Source organism: Aulonocara stuartgranti, assembly GCF_965226115.1.
Source record: "Aulonocara stuartgranti genome assembly, chromosome: 15".
In the NCBI taxonomy this organism is placed as follows: Eukaryota; Metazoa; Chordata; class Actinopteri; order Cichliformes; family Cichlidae; genus Aulonocara; species Aulonocara stuartgranti.
Genome location: NC_138951.1, coordinates 37,045,517 through 37,063,107, shown reverse-complemented (window position 1 = coordinate 37,063,107; position 17,591 = coordinate 37,045,517). Strand labels below are relative to the sequence as shown.

At 39.1% G+C, this 17,591-nt stretch overlaps 1 protein-coding gene across 1 annotated transcript; it reads left to right on the top strand.

Moving 5' to 3' along the window:
* Window positions 1–368: 368 nt before the first annotated feature.
* gipc3 (GIPC PDZ domain containing family, member 3) lies at window positions 369–17,497 on the top strand. Its single transcript, XM_082505846.1, has 6 exons — window positions 369–756; window positions 3,614–3,799; window positions 4,228–4,408; window positions 12,469–12,578; window positions 13,424–13,505; window positions 17,284–17,497. The coding sequence occupies exons 1-6, from the start codon at window positions 463–465 to the stop codon at window positions 17,433–17,435; spliced, it is 1,005 nt and encodes a 334-aa protein (XP_082361972.1). The 5' UTR covers window positions 369–462; the 3' UTR covers window positions 17,436–17,497.
* Window positions 17,498–17,591: the final 94 nt, after the last annotated feature.

Here is a 17,591-nt window from a genome sequence, read left to right as displayed (position 1 = left end):
GTGGCCCACTTTGGTAGTTATACAGAATTGCAGGTATGCAGGAAATCTTCACACTTAAGAAGGAGGTTTACATATTCTAGGACGTGCTTGTGTGACTTCTCTGGACTGATATAAGGATTAGAATCATAACCATATCACATATATGAACAAAAAACCCTTTGCTTGATATGTTTTTTGTGTGTTCGATATGCGTGAGCTCCCCAAGGCTCAGGTGTAACAAATACAAGCCTCAACTCAAAAGGTATTGGGTTTCTACCTGGTAGAGTCTGGCTGGCTTTTTTCAGCTTCTGTTACCAAGCTGCTCTCATCACTAATTTATGTTTTCTTTGCTGCAAAGCTTTGAGTGGCTGGTTGGTTGGATGGTTGGTCAGCTAAACGGTCGGGGAGGACAGTGTTTTTCTCTCTTTCTGAGCAGTGCACCACCAGGGCTCCTAGGGGAGGACCCAGCTTAAGTTGGGGCTGATGCAGACCGGAGAGGCTATGAGCCCGCAGGACTCCAAGGCAGCAGGGGCCGAGGCCACGGAGGAGCAGAAGGCCCAGAACCAGAGCCAGAGTCAGGGGTGTCCGGAGCCCACAGCGCCTCCGCTCCCTCCCCCTTCACCGCCACCAGCAGGGCCACCAGAATACCCCAGACCTAAGCTCATCTTCCACACCCAGCTGGCTCATGGGAGTCCCACAGGCCGTATTCATGGATTCACTAATGTCAAGGAGCTGTATGCCAAGATCGCAGAAGTGTTCAACATCTCCCCCTCAGAGGTACAACTACACTTGGCTATGGATGCAATAAAATAATAAAGTGACATGTTCAGTTGTGGAAACACATTTTTAAAAACAACCATTTGGTTGTTTTTTTTAACCAGTAGAAATTCAGGACTATCAGGCTAGTTGTGAACAGGTGTTAGGTTTCCATTCTCTGCTTCTTCTTTTTTTTCCATGAAGCGCAACGATCATTTACTACTTACTGTCAGCCAGCATGTGTATTGGTTTGCACCTTGACCAGGACCAATAGCGGAAAGAAATAACCATATAAGGACTTCTTATCAGTTAACAAACATCTAACGTGACAGGCTACAGTTATAGAGTCCTAAAAAAAACAAAACAACAACAACAGGAGGAAATAATTTTATTTTGAAAGGTGATTAACCCACAAAGTAGGGTAGACAAAAAGATATTGTGTGCTTAGTCACTCATAGGAATATAACACTGCGCCTGTTTTTATGAATAGAACTGAATACCTATTTTTTCTAACTGGAAAAGTAGTCATTCTCAGTAAATTCTAAAAGAAATATTTGACACATTAGATAGTTGTTAAAGCTCGTGTAGACTTAAAAACGTATTAGAGCACAGTCATGTAAAGTATCACAATTTGAGTAGATAATATAACTTACAGTATATATATTTTCTTTTCCCTCACAATAATTAATAGACAACTAAATAGCTCACTTGTAGCTTTGTAGATTACCAAATTGTTGCTTGCAATTAGGTTACAGAAGAATCTGCTCATAAAGCCTGTAATCCTTGAGTTGAGACCTTGACTGGGAACCTTTGGAAGGCCTGGATGGAGCAGTCTGTTACGGCCCTGAGTGCTAAACATGGTAAAAGGCAAATTATTTTAAGATGGCCATTTAGATTAAATTCAGCCAGAGCAGGTGTTAATAGACGCAACAAAGAAAGAGTAGGAGGAAGCAGTAAAACAAAACAAAAAAACAACATAATTAATAAAGATATACACAAATGATTTGCACCAGTACACATATATAAACTGAAAAGACTTGAATGCAGCATTTGCTGCTATTTTTGCTTCATTCCATAGCTGATTGAACACACTTGGCAATAGAACATCACTCTTCAACTCTGGCCCTATCAGCTAGTTATCAGCTATAAAGGCCAACCATGAAGGCTTTCAGCATAACTGATAGATATAAACGTAAGATTAAGCCAAGGAGACCAAGTTACATTTCATAGTAAATGACCTTGACGTTCTTGTTGGGCACCCGCCAACCATGACTGTGACACATGCAATCACATGAAAAAACATGCTGCACGCAATGTTCAACCTTGTTAAAGTAACCTTTGACATGCAATATCTGTTTTAGAAGGAAACAATCAACTGATCCTCACTAACACAAAATATGCGATTACTTTAGATAAGTGTTAAAATCATTCCCTTAGTATAATTTTTACTTTATCTTTTTGTTCTATTTACATTGATTTACAATACTAATAATGTATAATGAAATACATTTACATAGTCTGATATTACAAACACAGCCCTGCAACTCAGAAGATCAAGCTGTAAAAAGTAACCTGTAGCTGTAGAATATATTGCAAACACTTCCCCATCTGAAGTTGTCAGCCATGTCATGTCACATCCAAGAATTCAGCAACAAATAAACATACAAACAACAACAAAAAGCTGCTTACTAAGTGAGGAAATAATACAGATTCATGAATTACCTTGCAACAAATACATCAACAAATACGTCTTTTTTTAATGTGAAATATATTTGGTCAGGGTAGACTGCAAAAGAACAAACACTCTCCCTGCTATACAGAGAGACTTTATGATTAAATGTTACTAGTTTATTTACTTTAACAACATGCACTGTATAACTGCCTAAAGTCCAATTGCATGCAGACAGTGAAAAGTGTCCTTGAGCTCAGATGGAATCAATAGCAATAGCATAGAGTTATTGTAAAGCCAGGTATCAGAGAAGACTTTGGACGACAGTAAGACGTTTGCCAAGGCAGTTATTATGAAAAAAGAAAAAAGTCAACGCAAGTTATCTCGAATGTCTGTTTATGAAAGAAAACTGAACTTTGACATCTGCTCGCACAGTTTGCGAAAGCTCAAGTTCTCAAATAATCATGGACAAGATATTCTACATTCAAAGGTTCAGTCACACAGTTTTAAACATACTCGTTTAAAACACAATTGTTTCAATGCACGGGTGACGTTAAAAAGGCGATCTTGAGAGCTTTTTTTTTTTTTAGAAAAGGATTTGGATCTGTAGTGTGAATCAGCAACAAGTATGGTTGTGTGATCTTGTAAAGCAGAAGGAAAAAACGTGTATTACTACTCAACCTGCATGTATGTTGTGGCTTAATAGTTTTGTATGAAGTTGAAACTTTTAAATGAAGTTTCTTAATCATTCACCGCTGGATGTGCTGCAGATATCGCACTCATAGCTGAAAACAACATGACCACAAATTCAGCTAAGCTTATTATTTGGCTCTACTGCCCTCTGCTGTCTAATGTATGTACAGCACAGCTTGAGAAATTTCGATGCGGTCCATTTGCTTTTGTAATAAAACAAGAGGAAGTTAATGAAAGAACAAGAGAGGCTGCAGGGTTACAGTTTTATGGTCATGCATTCAGTGGCAATTAGATTTTAATACCAACAAATGTGCTTAAATCAGTCCAGTATTAGAAATAATAGAAATAATACTATTAACACATGCTTAATCTAACAAAGATCAGTCCCATAGCTTATTAATTTTTGTGAGTCTTTATACTGGCTACAGGCCTTGCTTGACTCACTTTTTCACTTTACTTTACCTAATATATATATATATATATATATATATATATATATATATTCCTTCTCCTCAGATCCTGTTCTGCACTCTCAACTCTCATAAAGTGGACATGCAGAAACTACTGGGGGGACAGATTGGACTGGAGGACTTCATCTTTGCCCATGTAAGAGGGGAGACCAAAGAGGTGGAAGTGACAAAGACAGAAGATGCACTGGGTCTCACGATCACAGACAACGGGGCTGGCTATGCTTTCATCAAGGTGGATGAGAAGTTGTTGTTTTGGGTTTTTTTTTACCAATTGCTGCAACATTTTGAGTTTTTTGTGATGATTAATAAGACAAACAGAGCAGAAACTCCACTCTTCAGCTGGTCATTGCTACCTTACAGTAAGAGGCCACAGAGGTGTTCGAAAAGATAAAACCAAGGACATTTTTAGGACGTCATTAAAGTTAGATAAATCCACTTTTCTGAGAAACTTTAACAATCTAACCAGAATAAAAGTCAAACAAATTAAAATCCAATTTCCTTTTTTTGGTCATATTGCAATAATAAAAATATGTCATTGTAAAATCTGTAATGATTACACTAGTTGTAATATGTCAATGCAATGTGCTTTCTCCCCCCCAAAAAAGCTGATAACTCACATCATAGTCATATACTGTATTTAGTCAAATCTTTGTCTTTCAGAGGATAAAGGAAGGCAGCACCATCGACCAGCTGAAGACAGTATGTGTTGGAGATCACATCGAGGCCATCAATGACCAGAGCATTGTAGGGTGTCGGCACTACGAGGTTGCAAAGATGCTAAAAGAGCAACCGAGAGGCGTACCCTTCACTCTTCGACTTGTGGGACCCAAGAAAGCCTTTGGTAAGTAGAACATGGTGGATATTTGTTTTAATTTAATTGTAAATTTAGACTTTAATATGGGTGTTTTGACTTGAACTCGCTTAGAGCCTTAGATGACACTGGGTCTGCACACAAAAACTATTAAAATTCAGTAGTTTTAAAAATATTCATACTAAAAGTGTCAGTACTATTACTTCCTGGCCTTTGCATTCACTCACTGACCTACATTAAAGTTTATGTATAGTTATGTGATTCAGTAAGAACCAGCAGGGTTCCTGGTGCTAAAACAATGGGAAAAAACTGTGATTTATAGCATGGCATGGCTATTTAATATTGTAAGCACACCAACTTCCCCTGGTACAACAGCCCACAGAAAGTGGACACTAATAGCTTATTGCCACCCTGCCTGACATTGTCCTCAGCTGTTGATGGGGTTAGTACTCCTCAGATGTTTTTCATAACTCATCAGCAAAAACAGAAAGAGGATGCAGGGATATTTCACTGGCAGTCTGCCAGTGGGCCTTGAACTCCCGTTAAACTTTCCAGCCACAGTTAATTGACCGGTGTTACAGTAGTCAGCTGCAATGACCATGTGTGAAATATAAATTAAGAATGCAGACAAATATAAATGAATTCACTTTGTGTTCATAGACTGAGTCTATAATACTGCAGACAAATATAAACTAATAATGTTTTGCCTTCTCAGTTTTTATTTCTCTTTGTAAAACAACTGTCGTCTCACTTACTGAGTAAAATTTAATGCACATATCTAATAAAAAAAGGCTGTGAATGATTTTTACAGTTGTTGTTGTTAACCCTGGGGAACAATTAATCACAAATCTCAAAAAGGAATACTGGAAACACCATTTAGACAGGAACACGTGCATCACTTGCATGGAGGCAGACATTTATTTTTCTGTCCTTACGGTCTAATTCTCACTTTAAGCAGCACAACACTATCTGCAGTTATTGTAGTAGGGTCTCTACCTTACAAACTAAAGCACCTTGAGGTGACTACTGTTGTGCCTTGGTGATAAATGCATAACACTGAATTAATTGAATCCTTAATCTGTTAAAGGTCTAGAGTATATTTCACCAAAACCGGGTGTTAGGTTGAAATTGTTAAATGTTGTCATTGTGTTACTTAAATTTGTAAGTCTTGGTTCAAACTGTATAATCAAAGACATTCCTTTGTTTCTAACCCCCTCCCCAGCCTGTTGAATGGTGGGGGAGGCTGTAGTGTTTTATTATAGGCACATCCTAGGTGAAGGTTCTGTTTTCTTGTTTAGTAAACTTCCTGCCTTTATGACCCTTTGGTGAGCAGGTGGTCACACAAATGCACACACTCACGGGCACCTACACACACACACACACACACACACACACACATTCTCGCACATGCATACACACAAATACAAGGGCCCGACACACCACGGGGTTGTTACAATGGGTGGTGCCTGTGTAAACTGTAACTGTATTCAATAAAAAGGCTGCAAGGAAGGCTGTTTATTTGAAGTTGGCTAGGAAACAGGTGAGGAGCGTTCAGCTCTAAGAGCCTGGTTCTGACCAGCCTCCCTTGCTAGCAAGTAAAATCGATTGATTGCTGTTCGTCTTACTTCGTTAAGTCTCTAAACCAGCGGGGCCTGTGGAAGCACAGACCCAACACCGGGCTCCATCCCTACCTAATCCTAAACCTAAAAGGGCTTCAGCTCTGTCCCAGGTCAGGGACAAGTTGCTGCTTCAAGTGGAGGACTAAGTATCTCAGGGTCTTGTTCACAAGTGAGGGGAGCGGGGAGGAGGAGATAGACAAGATAGACAAGCAACAGACAAACTGGTGCTGCAGCTGCAGTGATGGATGCTGTGCCAGTCTGTTGGTGAAAAGAAAACAGAGCATAAAAGCGAAACTCTTGATTTACCGGTCAATCTACGTCTGTACCCTCACCTAAGGTCATGAGTTTGGGTAGTGACTGAAAGAACAAGATCGCGGATACAAGTGGTGGAAATGAACTGGGTGGCCTGTCCCTTAGAGATTTGGTGGGGAGTTTGGTCATTCGGGAGGGGTTGAGAGTCAGGGGTGCTTCCAGAATTTTTTCATAGGGGTAGCAATATGGGGACCACTAAAAATATAACCCCCAAAACAGTTAATGTTTCAGCGCATAATGGGGTGTCTTCCTTTGTGTCGTGCTCATGTTTATTAAAATTATTACCACCATAGGACTATCTTACTAGGAGTGCCACTAGGGGGCCAGCAAATTTTGGGGGGTGGCCAGTGCCCCCTGGTTTCCCCTTAGTTGCACCCTTGTCCAGAAAGGAGCAAGTTGAGGTGGTTATAGCATCTGATAAGGATGCCTCCTGGGCGCCTCCTAGGTGAGGTGTTCTGGGCATGTCCCAACTGGAGGAGGTCCCAGCGGCACACCCAGGACATGCTGGACAGATTACATTACTTGGCTGGCCTGAGAAAACCTTGGTGTTCCCCGCACAAGCTGGAGGAGGTGGCCAGGGATAGGGAGGGCTGGGCTTCTCTGCTTAGACTGCTGCCCCCATGACCCGGCCTTGGATAAGCAGAAGAAAATGGATAGATGGATGGATGGCAGTGCGCTCATGAGAACAGCCTTCTGAGTTACATTCCTAACCCCCTTGTCTCAAAAATATATAGTCAGCTTGTCAACGTTATGTGGACTGAATTGTTGTGTGAGAATTGTTCTGTGGGATCTGTTGCAAAGTAACAGCAAAACGTTCGAGAAAAAATGGAAAAAAGGAGCAAATGTCTTCTAATAAAGAGAAACTGATAGCAGACTCACGGCACGGCAGACTGCCATCTGCCTGGATGGTCTGGGCTTGGAGATGGGAAGGGAGAAAAGAAGACATAAACCATGCTAACACAGCGATAAAGAGTGAAGGGCGGGAGAGAGAGAAAAGACATAGCAGCTCATTTTTCACACTCTTGCAGAGTCACTGCCAAAGAAATTAAGTAAAGTAAATGTTTGATCCAAATGTACATGTTGTGCTTTCACTGTTTTATAGAGCTCAAAAGGTATTTTTATTTACATTTCACTCAAATGTCTGCCAGGAAATAAAAAGAAGTGGTTAGCAGGTTCATCAGCTAATAGTGATTTGACAAGCCACCTTGTGCTGTATTTGCTTTTATGTCATGTTACAGTCTGACAAGCTTGTTTAAGCTGACATCAGCGGCACTGTGGTGCCTCTATGCTACACACATCAAATCTCTGTGCCTTTCAAACAGCAAAGGTCCTTAACAGCATGAAGTATCTCTTTATGAAAAATAGTTTACCTGTCAACAGTTCGGTGAGTTGTTGATTTATTGCATCCTCGTTACAATATATAGAGGAAACACCTTACTCTCCTTTCCTAAGTGAATCTGAGTGGTTTGGAGCCTCATTGTCCACCGCACGCTTATCAGACAGGAAACCAAATCCATGGTTAACTGGCTTACTTCCTGCAACAGATCGGTATCTCGTAACATGTTGTCACATCTCTGTTAACAGATATTCCAGTCATTTTGAGAATGCAATACACATCAAAATACTAGCATAGAATAAAGATGCATAATTATGATTGGAATGGATTACAACGTGGATTAGTTTGCTTTTGAAGCTGTCGTGTTATGTTGTTACTGTTTTGCAGCTATCTCTCATGGTCAATGAGGACATGACAATTTAGAACCCAAGCTGAGTGGCATCCCCATATCAAGCTCCTTTAATAAACCCGGCAACGTTCCAGTATATCACATTGTGCTTTCAGTCTCCACCTCTTTTGTATGTGTGTGTGAACTGTCACAGTGTGGTGTGACCCTCTGCATCACAGTGACAAGAGCAGAAACAAATCCCCTCATCTCACTGGGTAAATCTGTCAATCGCAAGTCTTTCTAGGTGTGTTGGCAACTAAATGACTTGATTTAAAAATGAAAACATGCTGCCAAATGGCATTTTGATGGATTCGATTGAAAGTAAGATGATAAAGTATACTCGAATCCTAAAATTGTAACACATGTTGGTTCTCATACTCACACACATAGAGTTTAAAGCTAAAGTTGTTTTTTGTTTTTGTGTGCATCATGAAGGTTTACTCAGTATTTGCAGAGTCTGTGGCTGGAGCTGCTGTATTACAAGGACAAAAAGTCACATAAAGTTCAGCTCCAATCAAGATGTGTCATATTTATCAATCATGTTTGACTCGCAGCAGGACAAAGATGCTACATACAGTAGTTGCTTCTGGAGTATCAGTTGTTTATACTGTTAGCATGACATAGCTGATGCTGATCTCTGACTTTACCCCTGAACTGTTATTTTCTCTTAGAAATTATTGAAATAACCAGATATGCATTTTAATGCAGACCTCAGGAGACATGGGCTCAAATGATTTCTCTGGGAAGTATTTAAGCATTGAGTTTAGTGTGTTAGTAGTGACCCTCAAGTGATCTGTTTTTCACATAGGGACAGGTAAGTTTGGATAGGTATTTTCCCCTATTACCTTCTAATAAGTAAAATAATTTAAAAGCACAATTTTGTAATTTTGATTGCGATCTGAAACATTTACAGTTTTTCTCAGTCGCTTTGGTGCTTTTCTCAGATCAAAATGAAAAATGAAAAGATCAAAATCTCAAAACCGTTAGTGCAACCTCCACAACATTTAGTAATTTGTGCACATCATAGTAGCAATTTCTCCTTCCTCTGAACAAATTGCAAATGCTCTTGGACACGTTTGAGTTGCTTTCATACAGTTTTCTGCCATCGACCACATTATCATTTGCTTATGTCATGTCAGTCAAAATAAACTATACTTTTGGATGCTAAATAGTCGTTCCCAATAAAACCAATAGTCTTTATTTCATTGCTTGAGTCATTACATTCAAAATTGGTGAATTAGTTTTCAAATGCTGTCAAAAAAATGTTATACCTTTTTTCCATTATTTTTTCCTGTCCCTGAAATTGAACAATTTCTCTCATGCCATAGTCCCTGAGAATGAGAGGGGTGGAGGTCAACTCAACAAGTATGTTGTTGTGTGGGATAATGTCCCTTTTCACTACTCACATCTGGTCAGACAGCGGTTTGCAGCACATGACAGAATGCCTGTTGAATATCTCCCTCCCTACTCCCCATTCCTTAATCCGATAGAGGAGTTTTTGTCTGCCTGGAGGTGGAAGGTTTGTGACCAGCATTCACAAATGGCCCTGCTAGCAGCCATGGATGCAGTATCTGTTGTGATGTAGATGGGAATATGTGGCCAGACAGACAGGAACATCTGAATGTGCCAGAATGATTTACGTATGTTCATTTACAATATATACTGTTATATTGTTCACATTTGTGCACAGCTCTACCAAAAAGGGTGTTTCTCATGTTTATTCTAAATATGCGACTGTTGAGTATTTTTCTTTTGCACAATGTTGTAGAATTACAAACATCCTACACAGTAAAAATGTGAAACATACGTATTCAGTGTCTTGTACTCACTTACTTCCATAACTACAGGAATGTCTAACTCTACTGTAGATTTGATTGTACATGGCTGTGCAAAAAGTGTATAATGCTGTCTTGAGCATTTTCAGGTAGTGTCACCGAGTTCTGACCTTTTTTTTTGCATTGGAAGACAATGAGAGAATACTGTACACTGTCATAATGAAAACATGACAAAGCCATTTGATTATCTTGTTCATCAAGATGGTTCAAGACTTCTCATTTTGATGACACTGACAGTTTCATTGACATGAATACTTGTTTTTGAGGAATGGATTATTGATTTTGAGCAAGTGACCTGCTTTTGCAGGTTATCCACTAGGTTTTGCAGCTTGCACTAGTTGTTTTGAGAAATACACTAACTGCTGTGCAAATGTTAATAGTGATCAGAGATGGGCAGTAACGCGTTACTTGTAACGTGTTACTGTAATCCGATTACTTTTTTCAAGTAACGAGTAAAGTAAGGGATTACTATTGCAAAAACGGTAATTAGATTACTGTTACTTTCCCGTAGGAACGCTGCGTTACTGCGTTACTAAAACCGTGATTTTTTCGCGAGAACTCTCATGACAGTGACGTAAGCGAGTGCACCGTTCGTGACAACAGCCGTGTGCAGATCAGTGGATCATATATCGAGTGCGGGAGAGAGTATGAGCATGCAGCGTTTAAAGCGTGGAAGTACTGACCTTACTTTGAGTTTAATTCCATAAAAAGTGACAAAAACATTAGCGTCCATCGTGCGTGAGAAGAAAACTTCTTTTTGCAGCGCAAAAAACCCCTAAACTTCCAAGCAAGCACCGAGTGCGCAACGACGTAATGGGAAATTCACAGAGAAACTCGCGGATTCTACCACTGACTGCTGCGGCACACCTGCACGAGGGTAAACCTCCGTCTACGCCACTCCTGCTTTACAGGTGAAAATAGAGCAACAGGACCGCTAGTCTTTGATTTTATTTATTTTCTGCTGTGTTTTACTTGCATCTATTTGAAAGAGTGAGTGTAACAAAAAAAAAAAAAAAATTATGTGCTGGAATGTGCAGAAAATAGGTTTAAATATTAAACAAATTTCTTCCAGTCAGAGAATGTTGCATATAATTAAATTTTTGCTTGATGCATAAAGTTAAAAGGTTAAAACTAATAAAACAAGTTTTAAAAGGGGACCTTTCCATTTGATTACATTTTGTATGATGGATTATGCAGAAAAAGTAGAATTGGGCTGAAAGATCTATTGCTTTATCACCTATTCAGGTTGTAAATCGTGTTTTAAAAAAGTAACTAAGTAACTAAGTAATTAATTACTTTGAAAATAAGTAATCAGTAAAGTAACGGGATTACTTTTTTGGGGAAGTAATCACTAATTAGTTACTGACTACTTTTTTCAAGTAACTTGACCAACACTGATAGTGATGTGAGAAAAGCACCAAAGCGACTGAGAAAAACTGTAAGTATGAGAAATAAACAAAAAAGACTAAGAAATCAGGAAGGCAGGAAATTTAAAGTCCATGAATTTGTCTACTTCTCCAACAACTTTCCATAGTTGGAAATATTTGCAGAAAAACTCTTGTGTTTCAGCTCAGGTACCTTTTAATATTTTTAATCTTAAATCTCTTAGTTTAGGAAAAGTCATTAAATTTCAGGCTAAAAAAAAATGAAAGAAATATTTTCTGCATTTTTAATGCTATCCAATGTCAAAATGGGTCAAATGTGACCTGAACAATATGTAAAGGTTAAATATGTTTAATTTTTTTTAAACAAAAGTATAAAAAAACACACTGACACTGACTTAATTCCAATTTTCTGTCAGTTATGGAGTCCCCAGTTCATCAACACTTTGCTATTAAAAAACAAACAAACTATATTCTGTAAAAATCAACAGACGAGGGTTATTTGAATGTAATTTTCTTTGTATGTGTGTTAGTGTTTCATTTATATTTCCATGAAATGATTGAAAACCATCATTAATCAGATCTGAACATTTTAGAATATCTCTCATAGGTTCAGGGCAGCATTTCGGTAAGATGAACACAGAATAATCAAGAATGTGTTGTTGTTTAAAATAAAATGGGGCTCAAAATTGCCCCACTGAGGGTTAAAGATATGCACAGCAATGCAGAGACAAATAAAAATACAAATCCATTTGAATTCACAGATGCCGGCAATGTTGCTTTTCAATTACTGTACAGTGCACAGATTATAATGATGCAGGTCTTAGCAAATGATTTGGGGTGAACGTTTTTAACACAAACACATTCATCAACTCAACAGCCAACAGTGACACTGGAAATACATTAGACAAGAGCCTGCTAAAGATATCACACAAACAAGACTGACTCCAGCACAGTGGGCTAGAGTTCTTTTAGATTTTCACAGGATGCGATATCACTTCCAAATAAGGAATGGAAATCTTTAAGCATCGTTATAGTTGTCTTTCTTTTCCAAAAAACTGTGTTGACAGTGATGTGTTGGAAGGAACACATCAGCCTCTTGGGAAAAAAATCGAAGAATATATTCATAGTTTGCAAGAAGAACTTAACATCATGCTACTTCTAACCAAATAAGCATTTGACGTTGATTAATGATTGTTGTTCTGCGTGTGTGGTTAGACATGATTGGAATGAGGACTAGAGCGCCAAAGTCTAATGAGGGCAAGATGGTGAATGGGAAGGAAACCCTGCGACTAAGGTCCAAGGGTTCTGCTACAGTTCAGGAAGTGGTGAGTTTTACGTCCTGCCGGACAATGACTGATTACATTTTCAGATGTTCTCAGTGTGCGTTTACACACACACAGAGCTCATATAGAGCATTTTAAATAAGTAACTGAACTGTTTGACTCCACTCACACACAAACAAGCAAACGAAACTCTTTCACAGGAAGTGATCTTTATAAAAAAAATTATCATTTCCTCCCACACAAGTGTTTAATGGTTGAACCACCGATCATTTTGTTGACTGCCTTTTTCTAATTATGTCTCATGGTTTTCACACACTTGACACAGAGCTATAGCACCATATTAGTGCTTTTTAGTAATATTTTAAATATGTGGGCTTTAGAGTTTCAGTTTTTCATCAAATAAACCCTGTGGCAGTCATAAGAGACTAGAAAAAGAAGAGAGAACTAGTTGTGCATGTCTACACTTACGTACATGTCTTTCATCTGTAGAGCACGAAATAAACAAGACTGAGTGTGATCAGATTATTTGAGTGAGCAGAGTGCTTCTTGTTTGATTTAATCAAAGTGTCTTAAATTAAGTCTTCTTTATTAGGTTGGAAAAAAAAATCTTGGAAATCATTTTCTTTATGCTGCATATTTTACATTATACTGATCTGGAATGAGATCAAACAGAATATATAAACATATTTACATGATTTCATAATAAGGATAATTACTCTATGGATTTTTAACATTAAGGACTTCATCATCCATAGATGCTCATATAGCTTTATAACAGTAAATTAAAAACAAAGTCCCTGACAAAGGAGCAATCCATGCTGTCTTAGATCCTCTGCCACCATGTTTATCATAGTATTGCACACTTTTGTTCATATGTTTTATGCCAGCAGAATGAATTTGAAGAACGAGCCACCAAAAAAGTGGATGACCTGTTGGAGAGCTACATGGGCATCAGAGACTTGGAGCTGGGTAAGACTTGCCAATTAACATTTTTGTCCTTAAAATAAATGTAATCTTCACTAGTTGATAGGAAAGAGCTGCTAGCAAGGGGTTTCTGTTCAGCATTATTTGGTGAAATCTGATGCAAAGAGGCTTCTGCATCACACTGTTCTGATCACTCCTATTAGTAATTAGACTTGGGAAAATATGATGCAAATTGGAACCATGCAACTTTTGTCTTACTGGTGAAACCAACACATTTCAAAGGGAGTGACTTTTACTTTGATAAGATAAGATAAGATAAGATAAGATAAGACCTTATTGATCCCACGATGGGGAAATTTTTGCGCCACCTCAGCTCAGGTACAGATATCAGAAGGAAATACAAAAATACAAATAAGTACAATCAATGAAAAAAGTAAGATAATACACTACATACAATGGTAGCATACACAGTATGTGATTATGGATATGGTTGGAAATATGCAAGACATAAACTATATAGCTTGACATAACTATTGTACCACTATTATTCCTATGTATAGACATATACACACACACATGTACACACTAAATATACATATGTATACATATACATACATATATACCTGCACGTCCATACACACCGGTGACCGTGGATGTTCACAGTGTCCAGTGACTTATGACATTGTGATTGAGGAGTATTAGAGTCTAACTGCTGTTGGGATGAATGATCTGCGAAAGCGCTCCTTCCTGCAGCGAGGGTGTTTCAGTCTCTGACTAAAGGAGCTGCTCAGCCCACTCACATACTCATGCAGTGGGTGATGTGGGTTGTTCACGATGGATGTCAGCTTTACTAACATCCTCCTCTCGCCAACCACCTCCACACTCCAGGGGACATCCCAGCACGGAGCTAGACCTCCGCACCAGTTTGTCAATCCTGCTCCTGTCCCTGTCCGTGCATCCACTCCCCCAGTTATATGATAGTCTCTGTTTCCAGTATGAATCCTTCTGATCACTACTTGTTGACTAGTTAGCAGACAAGTCAGCATCTTCCATGCAAATGTGCTGGAAACAAAAGTAGCCACAGGTAAAGTTTTTGATGCTGGACCATGAGACTGCCAGCAACCACTTGGCAACCAGTTGTGGACTACAGGGAGTGCAGAATTATTAGGCAAGTTGTATTTTTGAGGAATAATTTTATTATTGAACAACAACCATGTTCTCAATGAACCCAAAAAACTCATTAATATCAAAGCTGAATGTTTTTGGAAGTAGTTTTTAGTTTGTTTTTAGTTTTAGCTATTTTAGGGGGATATCTGTGTGTGCAGGTGACTATTACTGTGCATAATTATTAGGCAACTTAACAAAAAACAAATATATACCCATTTCAATTATTTATTTTCACCAGTGACACCAATATAACATCTCCACATTCACAAATATACATTTCTGACATTCAAAAACAAAACAAAAACAAATCAGCGACCAATATAGCCACCTTTCTTTGCAAGGACACTCAAAAGCCTGCCATCCATGGATTCTGTCAGTGTTTTGATCTGTTCACCATCAACATTGCGTGCAGCAGCAACCACAGCCTCCCAGACACTGTTCAGAGAGGTGTACTTTTTCCCTCCTTGTAAATCTCACATTTGATGATGGACCACAGGTTCTCAATGGGGTTCAGATCAGGTGAACAAGGAGGCCATGTCATTAGTTGTTCTTCTTTTATACCCTTTCTTGCCAGCCACACTGTGGAGTACTTGGACGCGTGTGATGGAGCATTGTCCTGCATGAAAATCATGTTTTTCTTGAAGGATGCAGACTTCTTCCTGTACCACTGCTTGAAGAAGGTGTCTTCCAGAAACTGGCAGTAGGACTGGGAGTTGAGCTTGACTCCATCCTTAACCCGAAAAGGCCCCACAAGCTCATCTTTGATGATACCAGCCCAAACCAGTACTCCACCTCCACCTTGCTGGCATCTGAGTCGGACTGGAGCTCTCTGCCCTTTACCAATCCAGCCACGGGCCCATCCATCTGGCCCATCAAGACTCACTCTCATTTCATCAGTCCATAAAACCTTAGAAAAACCAGTCTTGAGATATTTCTTGGCCCAGTCTTGACGTTTCAGCTTGTGTGTCTTGTTCAGTGGTGGTCGTCTTTCAGCCTTTCTTACCTTGGCCATGTCTCTGAATATTGCACACCTTGTGCTTTTGGGCACTCCAGTGATGTTGCAGCTCTGAAATATGGCCAAACTGGTGGCAAGTGGCATCTTGGCAGCTGCACGCTTGACTTTTCTCAGTTCATGGGCAGTTATTTTGCGCCTTGGTTTTTCCACACGCTTCTTGCGACCCTGTTGACTATTTTGAATGAAACGCTTGATTGTTCGATGATCACGCTTCAGAAGCTTTGCAATTTTGAGACTGCTGCATCCCTCTGCAAGATATCTCACTATTTTTGACTTTTCTGAGCCTGTCAAGTCCTTCTTTTGACCCATTTTGCCAAAGGAAAGGACGTTGCCTAATAATTATGCACACCTGATATAGGGTGTTGATGTCATTAGACCACACCCCTTCTCATTACAGAGATGCACATCACCTAATATGCTTAATTGGTAGTAGGCTTTCGAGCCTATACAGCTTGGAGTAAGACAACATGCATGAAGAGGATGATGTGGACAAAATACTCATTTGCCTAATAATTCTGTACACCCTGTATACAGTTTTATTTAGCAACCAAGGGGTCACTGACCGGTCAATAGGTCTGTGTGAATGGGAAATTTACAATTAATTTCACAATGATTGTTAGCAACTCCTAGCAACCACTCATAACCGGTCAGGGAATACACAGTTTTCCTTAATGAATGGATGGTTGCTAACTGGCCTCTAGCCCTGTATCTAGCCCTGTATTAATGGGGCATGGGCAGGGAAGGATCGAGTCCCTGACAAATGTAGAAACATAAAGGAACAAGCCATCAGGAGTTTGTTTTTACTCTTCCCAGTAACTCAATGTAAACAATGTTTAACCATATTTATTGTTTAATTTGACACAATTTTGAAGGATTTAGAATTTGGTGCTTTTATGGAGGAGAAGAAAAATGACAAAAATATCTTGTCTAGATGTGCACATGTTCTCAGCTGAAGGACTTTGCTCAGTTGTCAGGGAGAGTTAATACTTGTCATTTCATGCTCAGCTGAGCAACCTAGAGCTAGAGATGGCCATAAAGGCTAAAAGCTCCTGAAAAGAAAAACATTAAGTGGACCTTTTTATTTAGTCAGGGTTAATAATGGTAGAAATTGGCAACATCACTTGCTTTCATCCTTACTAAATATCACAAGAACTGCACAAGGATGAATAATGAGCAAGAATTGCGTTGAGAAGTTGAGAGTGATAGGAAATTGCCCTTTCCCAGACTCTCAAAGCCAGTGGCCTGATGTTGCATGAACCTCATCTAAAATAGGGCAATGATTTCTTACCCTGCTCTTCGCCCTGTTGTTTGCTTGGATCTCCTCCTAAAAAAATATGTTTAGTTTCTTTTTCTTTTCTTTTTTTGAGAAAACCTGCATTAAAAAAGGGATGATATTTCAACACACATCGACATTCATGAATACACATCATTCCAGAGACAAGCCAATACCCGTGTTACTGTCTGCTTTTGTAAAATTAAACAGAATTGCAGTCTGAGTGTTTCTTGAGAAAAATGCTTGCACATTTTGTTTTTTTTACTTGGTGCCCCACGGCTTAAAGATTACAAGGTTACACCAGAATAACTGTAGATAAGAATTAGTAAATTATATATGTACATTCCTGTGTCCCATTTTCTCTGCAGCAACCACCATTGTGGAAGCGGGCAAAGACAAGAAGAACCCCGATGACTTTGCCGAGGCACTGGATTCAGTTCTGGGGGATTTTGCATTCCCTGATGTTTTTTTGTTTGATGTATGGGGAGCTATTGGAGATGTCAAAAATGGCAGAATCTAGATGTTTGTTGTACACATATGAGAGAAGAAGAGCTCTGTTCTCTGGTATATCAAGCTGCAAAAAGGTAAAACGTAGAAGTGCGTAAATATTGCCTTCCAGTCCCTATATTCATTTTGAATCACTTGCAATCATGGCCGCACTGTGATATTGTTTGAG

Coding starts and splice junctions, on each gene's coding strand:
- gipc3 (XM_082505846.1), top strand. CDS start 463: ATGCAGACCGGAGAGGCTATGAGCCCGCAGGACTCCAAGGCAGCAGGG. Junction 3,800..4,227: donor CTGGCTATGCTTTCATCAAG/GTGGATGAGAAG, acceptor TTTGTCTTTCAG/AGGATAAAGGAAGGCAGCAC. Junction 12,579..13,423: donor CTGCTACAGTTCAGGAAGTG/GTGAGTTTTACG, acceptor GTTTTATGCCAG/CAGAATGAATTTGAAGAACG.